The following is a 21,349-nucleotide window of genomic DNA, read 5'->3' on the forward strand; positions in this document are numbered from 1 at the left end:
GCCATGTCTTCTTAAAGTCCTCATGTTGCTCCCTGGGACATGAATTGGATGCTTGTGGAAACTGTCATTTCAGGCTATGGGGGAATTCCTCTTAGGTGAAGTTGGAGACATCAGAGTCAATGAGTGGTGCTTGAAACTTCCTCTCTGAGGGGCCTCTAGGGAGCTGGGAAAGGGTGTATGATTGGTGAGGGAGGGTGTGAGTGTCAGCAGATGTGAGAGCTGAGGGAAGGAAGGAGAGAGGAGAATGGCATACCCAGAGCTGGACGGGGGTGGTCACTTTCTCTCCCGTCATGTCACTGCCACACAAAAGAATCATGGCTGTTTCTGACTTTCAGTTTCAAGAAACTTTGTCTTAAAAGGTTTCACATAGGAGCCAAGGGCAGATTTTCTTTACCATTTGAGGTTTTTAAATTTTTCATTGTTTTATCTGCAGATTTTCCTTCTCCATCTCTTTCTACTTCTTCCGAAGCAAGCTTTAATTAGTGAACAGCCAAGGGAACCTTAAAGTTGCTATTTACATTTCTTAGTGTTTTTCTTTTCCAGCAGGAAGCAATAGAGTGGATGGATGAATAATGAGTGTTTGCGAGGAAAATGGACTGGCGAGTGACGTGCGGATAAGGGACAGCCAGAAATAGTGACATTTAACTTGTGAGAGTGAGGCTCTTGGCCGGGTACAGTGGCTCACGCCTGTAATCCCAGCACTTTGGGAGGCCGAGGTGGGTGGGTCACCTGAGGTCAGGAGTTTGAGACCAGTCTGGCCAACATGGTGAAACCCTGTCTCTACTAAAAATACAAAAGTTAGCCGGGCATGGTGGCAGACGCCTGTAATCCCAGCTACTCTGGAGGCTGAGGCAGGAGAATCACTTGAACCTGGGAGGCAGAGGTTGCAGTGAGCCAAGATTGCACCATTGCACTCCAGCCTGGGTGACAGAGCAAAACTCTGTCTCATTTAAAACAAAACAAAACAAAAAACAAAAAAAAAGAGTGAGGCCCTTATCTGTGGGAGCTGAGCACTCAGAGACCTCCTGCTTTTCCCTTTCATGTCTCCAGAAGAAGCACAGCGTGCTGATGTCTGTGATTGCCGGGGAGGCTGTCGCGTCCGTGAGGACCCTGGACGACAAACAGGTGCTGCAGCAGTGCATGGCCACGCTCCGGGAGCTGTTCAAGGAGCAGGTGAGAGAGAGGAAGCCCTCCTTGAAAGGGGCAAGCCGTGCTTGCTATCCAGAGCGGGTGTGAAGCCCAAGCAGCCAGCGTCACTGAGAATCACGGAAAGGAAGGCAGAGGCCACAGTCTTCTTTCTTTCAGAGTCCCACTGCCCACCTCAGCACTGAGATTAGTCTGTGAGGGCTGTCATCACAGAGTACCGCAGACTGGCTGCCTTAGACAACAGAAACTTATTCCTCACAGTTCTGGAGGCTGGAAGCCTGAGATCGAGGTGTCGGCAGGGTTGGTTTCTCCTGGGTCCTCTCTGTTTGGCTGGTAGATGCTGTCTTCTCCCTGTGTCCTCACATGGGCTTCCCTCTGTGTGTGTCTGTGTCCTCATCTCCTCTTCTTATGAGGACACAAATCAGATTAGATTAAGGCTCACCCCGGCGACCTCACTTTAAAGTAATTACCCGTTGGAGACCACGCGACGAAATACAGTCACATTCTGAGGCACTGAGGGTTAGGGTGTCCACATGGGAATTTGAGGGAGACACGGTTCTGCCTGTAACAGTGCCCTGTACCTTTTTTTACACAATTGTCTTCCTTCCTTTTTTTCTTCTCACATCATACACACTTCCCTTTTTTTTTTTTTTTTTTTTGTAAGGATATAAAAGGCTTGGTATTTTCTACGTGGATTCTATATTTACTGAAGCCCTAGAAGCTTTGACTACAGCTTTCCTTTTAAGAGGAGCCTTGGCCAGCTTTTTTTAATATCCCACACATGCAGATAGTCTCTTTTCTCCACGGAGCTCAGGATACTTTGTTTGCCAGTGTACTAAATCTCACCATCTCTGGAGATTTGTAAATGACCATGGCTTATATCTTTTTGAAATAAAGGAGCAGAAATAGAAGTGAAATGACTCAGAAGTTACGTAAGTTAAAGAGAAAGGGGCATTCAGATATGTTGCTTATTTTATTTCATTTTAATTTATTTATTTTTGAGACGGAGTCTCACTCTTTCGCCCAGGCTGGAGTGCAGTGGCACAATCTTGGCTCACTGCAACCTCCACCTCCCGAGTTCAAGCGATTCTCCTGCCTCAGCCTCCCGAGTAGGCTGGGATTATGGGTGTGCTCCACCACACCCAGCTAATTTTTGTATTTTTGGTAGAGACAGGGTTTCACCATGTTTGCCTGGCTGGTCTTGAACTCCTGACCTCAAGTGATCCGCCTACCTCGGCCTCCTAAAGTGCTGGGATTACAGGTGTGAGCCACTGTATGGCCAGCCTTGTTGCTAATTTTATATGAGAGGATCTATCTAGTGATGCAATCCCTTGCTTGGGGTTTTTGTTCAGAAGTTTGTTTTTTACATTAGTTGTTTGGAACTTAGCTTACCGTTTCTATAGAAATATTGTTTATCGTGTTGCTTGTTGGAGGCCAGCTGACAAATTACAGTCGCTCTCTCTTACTCGAGGCTTTGCTTTCATGGTTTCAGTTACTGTGGTCAACCAAGGTCTGAAAATATTTGATGGAAAATTCCAGAAATAGATTCATAAGTTTTCAGTCATGCACTGTTCTGAAGAGCGTGTCCAGTACCTCCACACTGTAGACATTGCCTGTCCATTAGTCACTCAGGAGTCATCTCTGTTATCAGAGCCATGTTCACATACCTTTTATTTCAGTATAGCGTTATAATTGTTCTATTTTATTATTGTCATTAATCTCTGTACCTAATGTATAAATGAAACTTTATCATAGGTATGAATAGGAAAAAACATAGTGTGTATAGTATTGGTCCTATCCGTGGTTTCAGGCATCCCCTGCGGGTCATGGAACATATTCCTGGCGGGGAAGAGGGGACTGCTGTATTTTAAATTGAGTGAATGTGAAACATAACCTTATATCACTGTTTTGTGGAGAACCCTGTTGAGAATTCCAACCTGTGATCCTGAGACTCCACCCTTCCCTTTTCTTCTTGGGCCAGAGACTCCTTTCTGCTACCACATGATGGAAAAGGGAAGGCCCGAACTCTTAGCCATGGGTGATAGCCCCCAGTAGAGGCAGAGTGTGTCCCGGGCAGAAGGAGGAGGTATAGAAGTGAGGGAATTGTGTGTGGGTGGGGCAGGAAAGAGAGGATAAGACACAAATACCAGCTTGGGTAGATTTAAAGGCAGCAGGAGGAACATCTTGAGAACTACTGTTTCAGAATGATACAGGAATGGACTCAGGTCCTAAACAGGGGGCAAAATGTATGAGTTGGGTTGTACCATGTCTATCTCCCTTCTTTTTTTTTTTTTGAGACGGAGTCTGGCTCTGTTGCCCAGGCTGGAGTGCAGTGGCGCGATCTCGGCTCACTGCAAGCTCTGCCCCCTGGGTTCACGCCATTCTCCTGACTCAGCCTCCCGAGTAGCTGGGACTACAGGCGCCTGCCATCATGCCTGGCTAATTTTTCTATTTTTAGTAGAGATGGGGTTTCACCGTGTTAGCCAGGATCGTCTCGATCTCCTGACCTTGTGATCCACCCGCCTTAGCCTCCCAAAGTGCTGGGATGGGACTACAGGCATGAGTCACTGTGCCCTGCCATCTACATCCCTTCTTGATCCTACTTCATAATTCCTTTCTATTGGACACAGGAGGTCCCAGATCCCATAAAGTATTTTGTCACTCGGTGGAGCACAGACCCATGGATCCAGATGGCATACAGTTTTGTGAAGACAGGTGGAAGTGGGGAGGCCTACGATATCATTGCTGAAGACATTCAAGGAACCGTCTTTTTCGCTGGTGAGGTATGGATCTTGATTCCAAACCCAATTATTTGTATTTTGATTTCTGTCTTTCATCTAAAATGATATCTGCCCAGAGTTAAAAAACCAATTCAAATACTGTCAAAAGTCTTATGACCACAGACAGCAGAAGCCTTCTCACCATCCTCTTGCTCCCAGAGGCAGCCGTTTTTAACCTTCCAGCTATTCCTTCTGGACTTCACTTCATATTTTAAAAGTGTTTATGTTGCCATCTCTCTTTCTTTTTTGTTTTTTTGAGACAGGGTCTCGCTCTGTGGCCCAGACTGGAGTGCAGTGGTACAGTCCTAGCTCACTGCAGCCTCAAACTCCCAGGCTCAGGTGACCCTCCCACCTCAGCTTCCCAAGTAGCTGGGACTGCAGGCATGTGCCACCAAGCCTGGCTAATTTTTTTTTTTAATTTTTTGTAGAGACGGGGTCCGCAGTGTTGCCCAGGCTGGCCTCAAACCCGTGGCCTTAAGCAGTCTTCCCACCTCAGCCTCCCAGAGTGTTAGGATTACAGGTGTGAGCCACTATGCCCAGCCTATGATGTCATCTTCTGATTTAACATTTAGACAGACATCATTGACTGCCTCCCTATTGGGTTAAAGACTTAGCCCATTTAGTCTCTGCACCATTTGCTCAACATGGTTATTTCACACTTTTCATTAAATTGGTATTGGTATTTACATGGCTGTGTAAATGTTATTTACTGCTGAGCCAAGAAGGTGTCCACTGATACCTTCTTACACAGTTTTCTGTTTTCTTGGCAATTATAATGGCTCCTTTGGTCATTAGCTTAATTCCTTTGGTACCTCTCCCCATGTCTCCCATACCCTGCGTTTGTCTCTCATTTACAGTTGACACTGTCTGAGCTGGCCGGCTAGCTCCAGTCCTTGAAATGTCCCCTTCCTGAGTCCTCTTCCCTCTGCTCTGGTCCACACTGGTTGACCTCTGAGATTACTGCAGTGTCCTCCTGGGTCTCTCTAATTTAAATTTAATTTAATTTAATTTAATTATTTTATTTTAAATTTTATTTATTTTTTTGAGACGGAGTCTCTCTCTGTTGCCCAGGCTGGAGTGCAGTGGCACGATCTCAGCTCACTGCAAGCTCCACCTCCTGGGTTCACGCCATTCTCCTGCCTCAGCCTCCCGAATAGCTGGGACCACAGGCGCCCGCCACTACACCTGGCTAATTTTTTATATTTTTAGTAGAGACGGGGTTTCACCGTGTTAGCCAGGATGGTCTCCATCTCCTGACCTCGTGATCCGCCTGCCTCAGCCTCCCAAAGTGCTGGGATTACAGGTGTCAGCCACCGCGCCTGGCCTGGATCTCTTTTAAAATCACTCTCCAGCATTGGGCCTTTATTTCTAAGATCCCTCTCTTTCTTGATTTACTTCTGTTGAAAAATGTTTTGCTATTCTGATTTCTGATCCTTTTACTTCACTTTCTTATCTGCTAAAATAAAGATGAGTTTTTTCTCTTTCTAGAGATTCTGTTCCATATCTTGGAACTTTTGAATTGAGCATCTAATGTTTCCTCTTTACTATTATTCATCTCTTACGCTACTTTTGGGGGAGATTTTAAAATCGTCCAACTCTCTAATTGACTTTGAAATTTTTGGCTTTTACTTTATGCGCACTTTCTTGTTTGCAGAATGTTCCTTTTTTGTAGCATCCTCTTGTTACAACTTGTTTCTAAGGTTTTAAAGCTTTGGATGATTTTGCTTTTATGCTCCCTCCCTCCCTGGTTTCCTCAGTCTCAGAGTTCTTATTTTGTGTGCTGCAGTCTTTGCCTGCTACATGTCCAAATCCCCGATCCATCACTGTTGACTTAGATTCGAGCAAGGCATTTTTTAAAAGCTTTGTGAAAGCTCCAGCAAGCTTATCAACCAGTGGCCGGATTCCCAAACATCACTATCTGGGAACAGTTAGTTTCCTGTGTGGTGGAAGCTCAGCCCCTGGCACTGTGGGCGCTGGAAGCTTCATTGTTAGTTATGAAGGCTTCATTTCACTTCATCCCCATTTTATTTGGTGCTTCGCCCTGATCTCTAAGTCACATCTCTGAGGAGTTGCAGCCGGTCAAGTGGGGAATGTGGTGAGGGATGTATTAATAATTGCTCTTTATAGTCTTTAAGCCAATCCTGTTTTCACCCCTTGCTAACCTCTGCCTCCATGGTTCCTCATACTTCCAATGGCTGAGATTTTCTAAGGATTCTCTGGGATGAATTGGTTTGCTTTTTGTTAAAACCCCTGCCCCCAACCCCAAACTTAAAATGAATTGTTACCACTCTTTCACCTGTGTTCCTACTTCGTTTAATATGGTTTAGAAGTACACGTCTCATTGTTTCATCTAAAATATAGTTACCGTTTTTGTTTACAGAAGAATAACATTGGCCGGGTGCGATGGCTCACGCCTGTAATCCCAGCACATTGCTGAGACAGGTGTATCACCTGAGGCCAGGAGTTTGAGACCAGCCTGGCCAACATGGTGAAACCCCGTCACTACTAAAAATACAAAAATCAGCTGGGCGTGGTGGTGGGCGCCTGTAATCCCAGCGACTCAGGAGGCTGAGGTAGAATCGCTTGAACCTGGGAGGCGGAGGTTGCAGTGAGCCAAGATCACGCCACTGCACTCCAGACTGGGAGACAGAGTGAGACTCTTTTTCAAAACAAAACAAAAGAATGACATCTAAAAACCAGATGACTTTGATTACTCCTTGGCCTAGGAAGACCTTACTCTGTGGCAAGGGGATAAAGGCTGCATGCCAGACAACAAATGTCAGCAGCTTCAGACAGACGGCTGTTTCAGGCTACTGTGCCTTAGGGTCATGAACATGGCTTAGATGGCTTCTTGCTTTCCTTTGCTGCTTTGATGCAATTATTACCTCACCTTTTTCTTTTTTTTTTTGAGATGGAGTCTCGCTGTGTCGCACAGGCTGGAGTGCAGTGGCGCGATCTTGGCTCACTGCAACCTCCGCCACCTGGGTTCAAGCAATTCTGTTTCAGCTGGTGTGTGCCACTGTGCCCGGCTAATTTTTTATTTTTTTTAGTAGAGATGGGGTTTCATCATGTTGGTCAGGCAGGTCTTGAACTCCTGACCTCAGGTGATCCGCCTGCCTCCCAAAGTGTTGGGATTACATGCGTGAGCCACCGCTCCTTCTTCTAAAAACCTATTTCTGAGGCTTCCTTCCCTCACTGCCACTTTCTCCCCCGAGGAGTCACTATATTCCTGCTGATGTAATCACTCCCCCATTCATTGAAGCCTTTGGCCCCTGGATGTTTTCCCTTCTATCCAGGCATCAGTTTAGGTGACTACACTTCACTTCACCTCTCCATTTCTTATCCTCCATTTTCTGTGGTCTGTTCAGCTCCTCTTCAGCTACCCCTTTCCACAGCCACATCTCAGACCTTGTCATAATTACTTAATCACTAATTCAGGCCTCCTCCTATCCTGTCCTCCCCTATCCTCCTGGTTTGCTTATTCTGTTCCCACCATAGCCATTCCTTGAGTGAGGTTCTCCTATTATTGAGTCGTTTTACTTCTCCCAATCCAACAGCCCTCACTCACATTGTCTTTTTCTTATTGAACTTACTTACGGTCCCTGGTATATCCTTTGAGTAACGTAACTCTCTACCTATTTTTTTACCCATCTAGCAAAACTCCATCTGTGGCTTGGCTGAACTGCCATTCATCTTTTGTACTTGTTTCGCCTCTGATTGTACCAGCTACATTACTTGTCTGATGGGAGGGACTGTGTCTTAATTGTTCTTAACTCTAGTACCTATCACATATACTTAGTATTTTAAAGAGTGCTGCGTAGTACTTCAAGATAGCATACAATGAGTGAATTTGACAACGCATGGCCAGATAACCAGAAAAGTTCCAGTGTTACGATGGGTGAGTGTGAATATGAGCACGTAGGAGTGGCACAAATCTTTATGTTAGACCAGATAAAGTCTAACCTTGTTTTACCTTTTGGTATCAACTCAACTCTTTATGCATGATCTCAAATTATGTAATTATGTTTTACAGGCAACAAACAGGCATTTCCCACAAACTGTTACAGGGGCATATTTGAGTGGCGTTCGAGAAGCAAGCAAGATTGCAGCATTTTAAGAATTCGGTGGACCCAGCTTTCTTCTGTACCCCAGATGGGGAAATTTGAATCACATGTTAAACCTCAGTTTTATAAGAGGGGGAAAAAACCGTCTCTACATAGTAAAACTGAAATGTTTCTAAGGCAATATGATAATGCAAACCTATTTCATCACTCTGAAAGCACTGACCTCAAAAAACCTTATAAGCACTTAGATTTAATTGCATTTTCCATAGGTTCAACTACTGCTGAAAGTCTGGATTTCAGAATAAAGCAGAATGTAAGTTTCAGTTGAGGCCATGGATTTGATTGTTCCATGGCTGGAAGTTCCCTTTAGATTTCACATTTTATATGGCTGATCAATTTTCATACATTGAGAAACCAAGTCAATCAAGCAGGAATCATTTAAAAACCAGATAAAGCCATGTTTTTCTTCTGTGACAATTTATCAGTATCTTTACCAATGAGCCTTAATTTTTATATAGGTCCAATATTGAGCTTTTACTTAAAATTTAGATAGAATTTTTTTTGGATACAGCACAAACTCCAGTTGACAGTAAAATGAAGCTTCTAGGTATTTTGTATTGTACATATTTCCTCCTACTGGGTGTTCAAAAGAAATTTAAATTCAAGTATCTTTTGTGATAAAATGTTTTAGATTTGTGCACCCATTGGCAAAACAGGAAAGTTTCCAGATAGGTATTGCATCGAGAATGCAGCACAGATAGCGTGGGCTTCACACTATAGACACAGAATATAGCTTTTTCTTAAAGCCAAATTTGGGTGATAGGACACTTTAAATATCCTTAATTTTGGCAACCACTAGCAAAAAAACTTGTCAGAATAATTTAACCAAGCCCCTCTCCACTTCTTTTATTTAAAAGCACTGATTCAATTGCTAGGAATATTTTTGCAGATTTTTCTTTACAGTATTCCATAGGCAGGTCCACTGGAAAACTGCAGAAAAATGTGAGCTCTCCTGGTAAATAGTATACATTTTATAAGCTATATTTTAAAGGCCTAAGAACATGGCAAGTATTTACTTTTATCTTTTTTTTAAAAACACTCATGACAGAAAACAGTTTAATAATATCTCATTCTAAAATAAAACACTGGTTGCAGGGTCTTCAGGATGCCTATTTTGCCAAGAAACTTCAGTATACAGGTTAGAAATATGCTTTTGTTTTTGAACAATAATTATATTGGTTTGCTTTAAAGAAGGGACTATGACTTTAAAGAGACTTCAAAATATTGAGTATTTTAAAAATTTAAAAGTAGGTCAGTTTATAACGACTAAATACCTAACACACCAAGAATGTGCAGTGAACCTCAGGCATTTAAGACACCTCCCCCACCGCCCGCGCCCCCTCCGGCAATCAAAGTGTGGTCCCAAAACAAGCCAACAGCTGTATATCTCAAAAGTTAACCCAAGACAACTCTGATATTTAGGTTATTTGTTGAGACTCATTGGTACTGACTGGCAAGTATTCTGCTTTAAAGTATCATGTATTAAAATGTTTAGACAGCATGTGTTTTAAAGTGATAAATGCAAAATGTTATAAGTTTGAAATGGTTAACAGTAAATTATTATGTTAGTTTCCAGGCACTTGAACTGTGCTACAAGTAGGGGAAAACCTACTTTAAAGTATGGTAAATGTGTGTTTTAAACTTCCTATCAAGTGACATACTTCATTTGATTTTTTGTTTAAGAAGCCATGGTACTTTTTTCTTGAGTTACTTTGGATATGTTTTTTCAATGCCATCTGAAGATTTTGTAATTGAGTAGCAGTAAATATACAGATTTACAATGTTTTAACTACAGTTCATGAATAGCTGGTTGTGTAAAACTAATAAAAAACTAGACTTTCACATGTACTCTGTACTGTAGTGGTGATACATCCATTTAATAAGTGTGCGTACTCATCAATAACTTTCATACAGAACAACAACTCCATTTCCTCACTTCCAAATACTCTATGCATGACTACTTACCTTCTTTATAGCAAATGGTCATAAAATTAACCTTAATTATTCAGTTTTGTGAAGTCACTCCAAGAAAATGGTCCATTACCACAAACGAGTATTCCAAATTGTATAGGTTATAGGGCTGAATCAATTTAAAAATCCCTTTTCAGAATTATTCACCATAAGGAAATGTATACACCTATAAGATATCAAATGCAAGTGACTTAAAACACCAGTGATTTAGATTTATTTTTATTGACAAGGTTTATAAGAACAAATATTTAAAATCGAAGGCCAATTATTAGGTCTCATTTAGTTGCTTATTTTGTTCACTTGTATTTACCTTTCCCTAGTGTCTGAGTAACTATCAAGAAACAAACCTGTGAAAATACCTGTTAACATTCAACATATATTTTTATATATTTCTGTTCTATGATGCAAAGATATTTTTCAACACTTAATTGGTGCAACAAATGTGTCATTCTGTCATAAACAGCATGTTTTAAAATTCAGATTTAATAAACTGATTTAAGACAGTAAATTTGAAAGACAAAATTAGTCTCATTCAGGAGTGGTCCATTATGTTGATCATCTAGAATCAACACTGATTAACCAAACTCTGAAAGCCAAGAGCCCCAACTCCAGAGAAACATTAAATTTCTTTAATGTAAAAGTATATTATTTTTGAGACACACTTTGTCAGAGACATCCACGATTGCCTGCACATTATATTCTGGCATTATAATCTGGTACTTTAGTCATAATCGTGAAGCTGGCTAGGTTTCCAGTAAATATCAGCATTTTATATGGGCAAAAGCAGTTAATAAAAATCAGTTCATTTACTGTAAGCCAAATGTGCTTGTACTTAATCCCACCCTTTCCCAAAGTTTTTGAAGCTTTGATAGGTTGATTTTTGGTCTGTCCTTATATAATATAAAACGTACCTACAGACACTTTTACAGAGTTAATACTAAAATTACAAATTGATGACACTTTCGAGGCAAAGCAGGGTAACTGTTCCTTCAGTGTTCCCATCACTGAATTGACTTTCACTGCTCCATCATACTGTTTGGCTGAACACTGACATTCCATAGTCTACAACTATAAAGATACCTACCTATGTGAGTTTAAAAAGTGATCTGCACAAAAAAAATAAAAAAACTTTATATACAACCAATTGTTTTTTAAAAATACAAAAATAACATCTGTCACTTTTGTCATGCTGACAATTTGACATATATACACATGCAGGAGAAAAGTTCCAATTCAGTCATCTGGACAACTGTAGCTTGTATATTTTTAATATGATGGACACACTGCCGCTGAATTTTCACACTGACAGAGATGTGTATTCAAAATATTTCATATACTAAATACTACAATCTCTGTGTGTATAAATCCTGGTGATAATAGTTTTTGTTCTACTTGATTAAAAGTATGCCTTAAGCAAGCTAATATTAAGTGCACTAAAATCCACAACAGCTCAAGAATCTATGACCTTATATAAAGAAATCCAAAATGTACAAAATACAACTATAAAAGCAAGGAACAATTAATGCCATGCAAGATTTTAAACTAAAAATGGCATAGAAATGCAATTTAAAACAGCAAACTCAAATTCACATAACACTCAAGATAAAAAGGTCAGCAGTAAGTTCTACTAACTTTGCTTAACAAGGATTTAGAAAAGGAAATACATTCTCTTTGCTGGTATAATGGTATAAATCAGATCTTCAAATCTATGGGAACGAGTCATCTTCTCTGTCCTCTATCTCAAGAAATCAGCTGTAATGAAAGAGAAACATTATTTTGCCATAAATCATAAACCTTTATCCCATTTTTCCCACATCTATTTTACTATTTTGTCCTTCAAAAATCAGTTGAGATCAATACAGAATTATAGCTACCTGCTGATCTTCCCCTCACCTTTGCCTCGTAGACAGGAACTTCCTCAAGTATTTGTGAGAGCAACGTTGAGATGCCCAGCTACCCAGGTACACCATGAGGCCACATCATAATCTGAGTTCAAGTCTTATCACTAACTGTTCAAACTTTAATTTTAAGCTTTAAAGTGGGAATGAGAAGAAATAAATTTCCCTATTATGAAGAAATGTGAGGATCAAATGTGATATTTAGTGACATGAATATTTTGAAAAATATGGAGTATTTTATGTAATTACTTTTGTCTTATATTTCTAAAGTCAAACTTGAAAGATTGAAATATTTACCTCTTTTACAGTTGTTTTTATGAAATCTTTTCTTTCAGTTAAATCGTAAGTAGGATAATTTTCATAGACCTATGTATAGTGAAAAGGAAAAATAATGTTAAAAGCAGATTTTAAAATCCAGTAATATTGTCTTTGAATAAAAGCAGGAAATCTGCTACGTGCAAATAGCCACAACCATCCCAACAGTACTCTGGTTCACCCATATGGAATTCTATTCCAAATGAGTATTTTAATAATATTGTATATGACGTGGAAAACTAGCATGCAAACATTCTCAGTGTTTTCAGGCTGAGAGTCTGGAATGAATTAACTAACCATAAACAAGCCAGATGTGATGGCTCACGCCTGTAATTCCAACACTCTGGGAAACCTAGGTGGGAAGATCACTTGAGCCCAGGAATTCGAAACCAGCCTCAGGCAACCTGGTGAGACCTTGTGTCTACAAAAAATTTAAAAAGTAGCCAGGCATGGTCATGCATGCCTGTAATCCCAGCTACTGAGGAGGCTGAAGCAGGAGGATGGCTTGGGCCCAGGAGGTTGAGGTTGCAGTGAGCTGTGTTGGTGGCACTGCATTCCAGCCTGGACCACAGAGTGTGGGGAAAAGAGAGAGAGATCAGATTGTTACTGTGTCTGTGTAGAAAGAAGTAGACCATAGGAGACTCCATTTTGTTCTGTACTAAGAAAAATTCTTCTGCCTTGAGATGCTGTTACTCTCTGAAACATGTGCTGTGTCAACTCAGGGTGAAATGGATTAAGGGCTGTGTGCAAGATGTGCTTTGTTAAACAGATGCTTGAAGGCAGCATGCTCGTTAACAGTCATCACCACTCCCTAATCTCAAGTACCCAGGGACACAAACACCGCGGAAGGCTGCAGGGACCTCTGCCTAGGAAAGCCAGGTATTCTCCAAGGTTTCTCCCCATGTGACAGTCTGAAATATGGCCTCGTGAGAAGGGAAAGACCTGACCGTCCCCCAGCCCGACACCCTTAAAGGGTCTGTGCTGAGGAGGGTTAGTATAAGAGGAAGGAACGCCTCTTTGCAGTTGAGACAAGAGGAAGGCATCTGTCTCCTGCCTGTCCCTGGGCAATGGAATGTCTCGGTATAAAACCCGATTGTATGTTCCATCTACTGAGATAGGGGAAAACCGCCTTAGGGCTGGAGGTGGGACATGCGGGCAGCAATACTGTAAGGCATTGAGATGTTTATGTGTATGCATATCTAAAGCACAGCACTTAATTCTTTACCTTGTCTATGATGCAGAGACCTTTGTTCACATGTTTATCTGCTGACCTTGTCTCCACTATTATCCTATGACCCTGCCACATCCCCCTCTCTGAGAAACACCCAAGAATGACCAATAAATACTAAGGGACCTCAGAAGCCGGCCGGATCCTCCGTATACAGCTGGTCCCCTGAGTCCCCTTATTTCTTTCTCTATACTTTGTGTCTTTTTCTTTTCCAAGTCTCTCGTTTCACCTAACAAGAAACACCCACAGGTGTGGAGGGGCAACCCACCCCTTGAACAGAGCAAGACCCTGTCTCAAAAACAAAAAACCCCAACAAACATGGGTAAAGAAAACATCCAGATAGATCTTAGATAACAGAACTAAGTTCTTTATGTTGGCAAGTCATCTGCCAAGTGTCTTTTAGGGAAAGCTTCTTTCTTCTCCAACCCTTGTTATTATCCAGCACCCTACCTATGATTCCACAACCTGAAAAGCAATGAACTGCTTCCTCTACTCCACTGCTCAGTCCCTCCCTAAAGTTAAATCCTAAGACCCAGGTGGTCTCAAGAGTCCTCTACTCCTAAAATTTGACTAAATTTCTGCCTTTTGTCAATTTTCTCAGTCCTGTTATACTTGCTGCTTGACTCAGGTCCTGACTCTATAAGCTCACAGTCTGTAAGCACCCTGTAGGCTTTACTTCCACTGTAAGTTCAGGGTCAGCAACTTTTTCTGTAAAGGGCTAGATGGTACAAATAGTTTCAATTTTGCCAGTCAGTTTCTACTCTGCCAGTTTCTACTCAACTATGTGTTGTAGTGGCAATGCTGCCATAGATAATAGTTAAATAAATAGATGTGGCTGTATTACAATAAAATTTTGCTTACAAAACCAGGTGACTTAGAATGGATTTAGCCCACAGGCTGTAGTATGCCAACCCTCTAAAATATAGTTCATCATTTAAATTATTCTAATTGTTTGCCCCGGGAGGTTCCAAGATGGCCAAATAGGAACAGCTCCAGTCTACAGCTCCCACCGTGAGCGACACAGAAGACGGGTGATTTCTGCATTTCCAACTGAGATACCGGGTTCATCTCACTGGGGCTTGTCGGACGGTGGGTACAGGACAGTGGGTGCAGCCAACCGAGCGTGAGCTGAAGCAGGGCAAGGCATCGCCTCACCTGGGAAGCGCAAGGGGTCAGGGAATTCCCTTTCCTAGCCAAAGGAAGCTGTGATAGACGGCACCTGGAAAATTGGGTCACTCCCACCCTAATACTGCACTTTTCCAACAATCTTAGCAAACGGCACACCAGGAGATTATATCCCGCGCCTGGCTCGGACAGTCCCACGCCCGGCTCGGACAGTCCCACGCCCACGGAGCCTCGCTCATTGCTAGCACAGCAGTCTAAGATTTAACTGCAAGGTGGCAGCAAGGCTGGGGGAGGGGCGCCCGCCATTGCTGAGGCTTGAGTAGTAAACAAAGCTGCCAGGAAGCTCGAACTGGGTGGAGCCCACCACAGCTCAAGGAGGCCTGACTGCCTCTGTAGACTCCACCTCTGACAGACTGCCTCAAGTGAGTCCCTGTCCCCTGAGTGGCCTAACTGGAGACAACTCCCAGTAGGAGCTGACTGACACCTCACACGGCCGGGTGCCACTCTGAGACGAAGCTTCCAGAGGAAGGATCAGGCAGAACAGTATTTGCTGTTCTGCAGCCTCCGCTGCTGATACCCAGGCAAACAGGGTCTGGAGTGGACCTCCAGCAAACTCCAACAGACCTGCAGCTGAGGGTCCTGACTGTTAGAAGGAAAACTAACAAACAAAAAGGACATCCACACCAAAACCCCATCTGTACGTCACCATCATCAAAGAACAAAGGTAGATAAAACCACAAAGATGGGAAGAAACCAGAGCAGAAAAGCTGAAAATTCTAAAAATTAGAGCGCCTCTTCTCCAAAGGAACACAGCTCCTCACCAGCAATGGAACAAAGCTGGACGGAGAATGACTTTGATGAGTTGAGAGAAGGCTTCAGACGATCAAACTTCTCCAAGCTTAAAGGAAGATGTTCGAACCCATCACAAAGAAGCTAAAAACCTTGAAAAAAGATGAGACGAATGGCTAACTAGAATAACCAGTGTAGAGAAGTCCTTAAATGACCTGATGGCGCTGAAAACCATGGCACGAGAACGTGACGCAGGCACAAGCTTCAGTAGCCGATTCCATCAACTGGAAGAAAGGGTATCAGTGATTGAAGAGCAAATGAATGAAATGAAGCGAGAAGAGAAGTTTGGAGAAAAAAGAGTAAAAAGAAACAAACAAAGCCTCCAAGAAACACGGGACTATGTGAAAAGACCAAATCTACATCTGACTGGTGTACCTGAAAGTGACGGGGAGAATGGAAACAAGTTGGAAAACACTCTTCAGGATATTATCCAGGAGAACTTCCCCAATCTAGCAAGGCAGGCCAACATTCAAATTCAGGAAATACAGAGAACACCACAAAAATACTCCTCGAGAAGAGCAACTCCAAGACACATAATTGCCAGATTCACCAAAGCTGAAATGAAGGAAAAAATGTTAAGGGCAGCCAGAGAGAAAGGTCGGGTTACCCACAAAGGGAAGCCCATCAAACTAACAGCAGATCTCTAGGCAGAAACTCTACAAGCCAGAAGAGAGTGAGGGCCAATATTCGACATTCTTAAAGAAAAGAATTTTCAACCCAGAATTTCATATCCAGCTAAACTAAGCTTCATAAGTGAAGGAGAAATAAAATCCTTTACAGACAAGCAAATGCTGAGAGATTTTGTCACCACCAGGCCTGCCTTACAAGAGCTCCTGAAGGAAGCACTAAACATGGAAAGGAACAACCGGTACCAGCCACTGCAAAAACATGCCAAATTGTAAAGACCATCGATGCTAGGAAGAAACTGCATCAACTAACAAGCAAAATAACCAGCTAACATCATAATGACAGGATCAAATTCACACATAACAACATTAACCTTAAATGTAAATGGGCTAAATGCTCCAATTAAGAGACACAGACTGACAAACTGGATAAAGAGTCAAGATCCATCAGCGTGCTGTATTCAGGAGACCCATCTCATGTGCAGAGACACACATAGGCTCAAAATGAAGGGATGGAGGAAGATCTACCAAGCAAATGGAAAACAAAAAAAGCAGGGGTTGCAATCCTAGTCTCTGATAAAACAGACTTTAAACCAACAAAGATCAAAAGAGACAAAGAAGGCCATTACATAATGGTAAAGGGATCAATTCAACAAGGAGAGCTAACTATCCTAAATATATATGCACCCAATACAGGAGCACCCAGATTCATAAAGCAAGTCCTTAGAGACCTACAAAGAGACGTAGACTCCCACACAATAATAATGGGAGACTTTAACACCACACTGCAACATTAGTCAGATCAGTGAGACAGAAAGTCAACAAGGATACCCAGGAATTGAACTCAGCTCTGCACCAAGCGGACCTAACAGACATCTACAGAACTCTCCACCCCAAATCAACAGAATATACATTCTTCTCAGCACTACATCGCACTTATTCCAAAATTGACCACATAGTTGGAAGTAAAGCACTCCTCAGCAAATGTAAAATTTTAACAAACTCTCTCTCAGACCACAGTGCAATCAAACTAGAACTCAGGATTAAGAAACTCACTCAAAACAGCTCAACTACATGGAAACAGAACAACCTGCTCCTGAATGACTACTGGGTACATAACAAAATGAAGGCAGAAATAAAGATGTTCTTTGAAACCAATGAGAAAAACGACACAACATACCACAATCTCTGGGACACATTTAAAGCAGTGTGTAGAGGGAAATCTACAGCACTAAATGCCCACAAGAGAAATCAAAAAAGATCTAAAATTGACACCCTAACATCACAATTAAAAGAACTAGAGAAGCAAGAGCAAACACATTCAAAAGCTAGCAGAAGGCAAGAAATAACTAAGATCCGAGCAGAACTGAAGGAGACACAGACACAAAAAAACCTTCAAAAAAAGCAATTAATCCAGGAGCTGGTTTTTTGAAAAGATCAATAAAATTGATAGACCGCTAGCAAGACTAATAAGAAAAGAGAGAAGAATCAAACAGACGAAATAAAAAACGATAAAGGGGATATCACCACCGATCCCACAGAAATACAAACTACCATCAGAGACAAACACCTCTACGCAAATAAACTAGAAAATCTAGATGAAATGGATAAATTCCTGGACACATACACCCTCCCAAGACTAAACCAGGAAGAAGTTGAATCTGTGAATAGACCAATAACAGGTTCTGAAATTGAGGCAATAATTAACAGCCTACCAACCAAAAAAAGTTCAGGACCAGATGGATTCACAGCTGAATTCTACCAGACGTACAAGGAGGAACTGATACCATTACTTCTAAAACTATTCCAATGAACAGAAAAAGAGGGAATCCTCCGTAACTCATTTTATGAGGCCACCATCATCCTGATATCAAAGCCTGGCAGAGACACAACAAAAAAAGAGAATTTCAGACCAATATCCCTGATGAACATCGACTCAAAAATCCTCAATACAATACTGGCAAACCGAATCCAGCAGCAAATCAAAAACCTTATCTACCATGATCAAGTGGACTTCATCCCTGGCATGCAAGGCTGGTTCAACACACGCAAATCAACAAACGTAATCCATCATATAAACAGAACCAAAGACAAAAACCACAAGATTATCTCAATAGATACAGAAAAGGCCTTCGACAAAATTCAACAGCCCTTCATGCTAAAAACTCTCAATAAATTAGGTAGTGATGTGACGTATCTCAAAATAATAAAGAGCTATTTATGACAAACCCACAGTCATCATATTGAATGGGCAAAAACTGGAATCATTCCCTTTGAAAACTGGCACAAGACAGGGATGCCCTCTCTCACCACTCCTATTCAACATAGTGCTGGAAGTTCTGGCCAGGGCAATCAGGCAGGAGAAAGAAAATAAAGGGTATTCAATTAGGAAAAGAGGAACTCAAATTGTCCCTGTTTGCAGATGACATGATTCTATATTTAGAAAACCCCATCGTCTCAGCCCAAAATCTCCTTAAGCTGATAAGCAACTTCAGCAAAGTCTCAGGATACAAAATCAATGTGCAAAAATCACAAGCATTCCTATACACCCATAACAGAGAACCAAATAATGAGTGAATTCCCATTCACAATTGCTTCAAAGAGATTAAAATACCTAGGAATCCAACTTAACAAGGGATGTGAAGGACCTCTTCAAGGAGAACTACAAGCCACTACTCAACACAATAAAAGAGGACACAAACAAATGGAAGAACATTCCACGCTCAAGGATTGGAAGAATCAATATCTTGAAAATGGCCATAGATAATTTATAGATTCAATGCCATCCCCATCAAGCTACCAATCACTTTCTTCATAGAACTGGAAAAAACTAAAGTTCATATGGAATCAAAAAAGAGCCCGCATTGCCAAAACAATCTTAAGCCAAAAGAACAAAGCTGGAGGCAGCACACTACCTGACTTCAAACTATACTATAAGGCTACAGTAACCAAAACAGCATGGTACTGGTACCAAAACAGAGATATAGACCAATGGAACAGAACAGAGCCCTCGGAAATAATACCACACACATCTTCAACCATATGATCTTTGACAAACCTGACAAAAACAAGCAATGGGGAAAGGATTCCCTATTTAATAAATGGTGCTGGGAAAACTGGCTAGCCATATGTAGAAAGCTGAAACTGGATCCCTTCCTTACACCTTATACAAAAATTAATTCAAGACGGATTAAAGACTTAAACGTTAGACCTAAAACCATAAAAACCCTAGAAGAAAACCTAGGCAATACCATTCAGGACATAGGCATAGGCAAGGACTTCATGTCTAAAACACCAAAAGCAATGGCAACAAAAGCCAAAATTGACAAATGGGATCTAATTAAACTAAAGAGCTTCTGCACAGCAAAAGAAACTACCATCAGAGTGAACAGGCAACCTACAGAATGGGAGAAAATTTTTGCAATCTACTCATCTGACAAAGGGCTAATATTCAGAATCTACAAAGAACTTAAATTTACAAGAAAAAAATCAAACAACCCCATCAAAAAGTGGGCAAAGGATATGAACAGACACTTCTCAAAAGAAGACATTTATGCAGCCAACAGACACATGAAAAAATGCTCATCATCACTGGCCATCAGAGAAATGCAAATCAAAACCACAAGGAGATACCATGTCACACCAGTTAGAATGGAGATCATCAAAAAGTCAGGAAACAACAGGTGCTGGAGAGGATGTGGAGAAATAGGAACACTTTTACACTGCTGGTGGGACTGTAAACTATTACAACCATTGTGGAAGACAGTGTGGCGATTCCTCGAGGATCTAGAACCAGAAATACCATTTGACCCAGCCATCCCATTACTGGGTATATACCCAAAGGATTATAAATCATGCTACTATAAAGACACATGCACAAGTTATGTTTATTGCGGCACTATTCACAATAGCAAAGACTTGGAACCAACCCAAATGATAGACTGGATTAAGAAAATGTGGCACATATACACCATGGAATACTATGCAGTCATAAAAAAGGATGAGTTCATGTCCTTTGTAGGGACATGGATGAAGCTGGAAACCATCATTCTCAGCAAACTATCGCAAGGACAGAAAACCAAACACTGCATGTTCTCACTCATAGGTGGGAATTGAACAATGAGAACGCTTGGACACAGGAAGGGGAACATCACACATCGGGGCCTGTTGTGGGGTGGGGGGGACGGGGGAGGGATAGCATTAGGAGATACACCTAATGTAAATGACCAGTTAATGGGTGCAGCACATCAACATGGCACATGGATATATATATATATGTAACCTGCACGTTGTGCACATGTATCCTAAAACTTAAAGTATTAAAAAAAAGAAAAAAATTGTTTGCCCCTTGTTCTTTCCCTGCAAAACCCCAATCCCGAATTGGTCTAACCACTCATTTTTCTATGGTTAAGCCCAGACTACAGATTGCTGTGGGAAAATAACTTTGAAGAGACTGGTCTCATTTTCAGTTCATGGCATTCATCTTCAAAGGCTCCTCCCCCTGAAGCTCCCAGTCAGGCTCTCTCCTTTCATTTCCACCAATGGCAGTTTCATCTCCTTATTCAAGTGTCTCACACTGCTACTGTCAGCCAAAAAGCCATTATTATGAATTCCTTCAATTTTCTGACAGCGCTTTCCCCTCCAGTTGTATCTGGATTCATCAATGGTTCTTAATTTTCTTTGCCTCCACAGGACCACCCTTCACCTCTCCTGTAACTTCTCCTTTCCCACCAAATTGCTTTCTCCCCTCCACCCCTACTACCCATTAAAAATACTTTCTCACCTACCCCCATTTACCTATTTTCCTTCCAAAGACAGCTGCTTGAAACAGAAGTTACTTTGTTCATTTTCCTCACTATTCATTAATAACTCTTGCTTTTACCACTCTATGTCATCGTCTCCTAATTGCAGACTCCAAAACAGGTCAGTTCCTTCTCACCTGACATCTCCATGTTATTAATCCCTTTAAAAAATTTACATGAAGGTATTCACAAAAATCCTTCTAATGGACAGAACTAATTTCTCTTTGACTTCCTCTCCACTCCACACTGTCATTTTAATGATGATATAACTGGGTGTCCTGCCTCTCTCATCTCATCCTTTGCTATTGCATTGTTCTTAATGTTTCTAGGATAACTTTTAAAAAATAAAAATATGATTGCGTTATGCCCCTGCTAAATCTCAATAATCTACATAGCCTCTGAATTCCTCATTTATTTCAGGAAGAAACTCAAACTCTAACATGGCATATTTAAGATCTGCAAAACTCTAATATTTTCTCTTAACT

At 41.5% G+C, this 21,349-nt stretch overlaps 2 protein-coding genes across 22 annotated transcripts in view; one reads left to right on the forward strand and one right to left on the reverse strand.

The window, feature by feature from the left end:
• The window catches only part of KDM1B (lysine demethylase 1B), a 68,952-nt gene extending 59,054 nt beyond the window's left edge, over positions 1 to 9,898 (forward strand). For 19 of the 20 annotated variants that reach the window (XM_009450572.5, XM_016954971.4, XM_016954972.4 and 16 more), the window contains 3 exons: positions 1,051 to 1,173; positions 3,777 to 3,929; positions 7,960 to 9,898. In XM_009450572.5, the coding sequence (XP_009448847.1) occupies positions 1,051 to 1,173; positions 3,777 to 3,929; positions 7,960 to 8,043 (360 nt within the window). In that variant the 3' untranslated portion in view covers positions 8,044 to 9,898. Of the gene's footprint in view, positions 1 to 543; positions 675 to 1,050; positions 1,174 to 3,776; positions 3,930 to 7,959 lie in introns of those variants that run through there. The other variant, XM_009450575.5, reaches the window with a different exon arrangement.
• A 326-nt stretch (positions 9,899 to 10,224) lies between these two features.
• DEK (DEK proto-oncogene) overlaps positions 10,225 to 21,349 on the reverse strand; it is a 40,661-nt gene continuing 29,536 nt past the window's right edge. For both annotated transcript variants that reach the window (XM_003311032.6, XM_009450571.5), the window contains exons 10-11: positions 12,217 to 12,285; positions 10,225 to 11,773 (exon numbers count right to left, since the gene is read on the reverse strand). In XM_003311032.6, the coding sequence (XP_003311080.1) occupies positions 11,762 to 11,773; positions 12,217 to 12,285 (81 nt within the window). In that variant the 3' untranslated portion in view covers positions 10,225 to 11,761. The remainder of the gene's footprint in view (positions 11,774 to 12,216; positions 12,286 to 21,349) is intronic.

The sequence above is a fragment of the Pan troglodytes genome, chromosome 5 (genome assembly GCF_028858775.2).
Source record: "Pan troglodytes isolate AG18354 chromosome 5, NHGRI_mPanTro3-v2.0_pri, whole genome shotgun sequence".
In the NCBI taxonomy this organism is placed as follows: Eukaryota; Metazoa; Chordata; class Mammalia; order Primates; family Hominidae; genus Pan; species Pan troglodytes.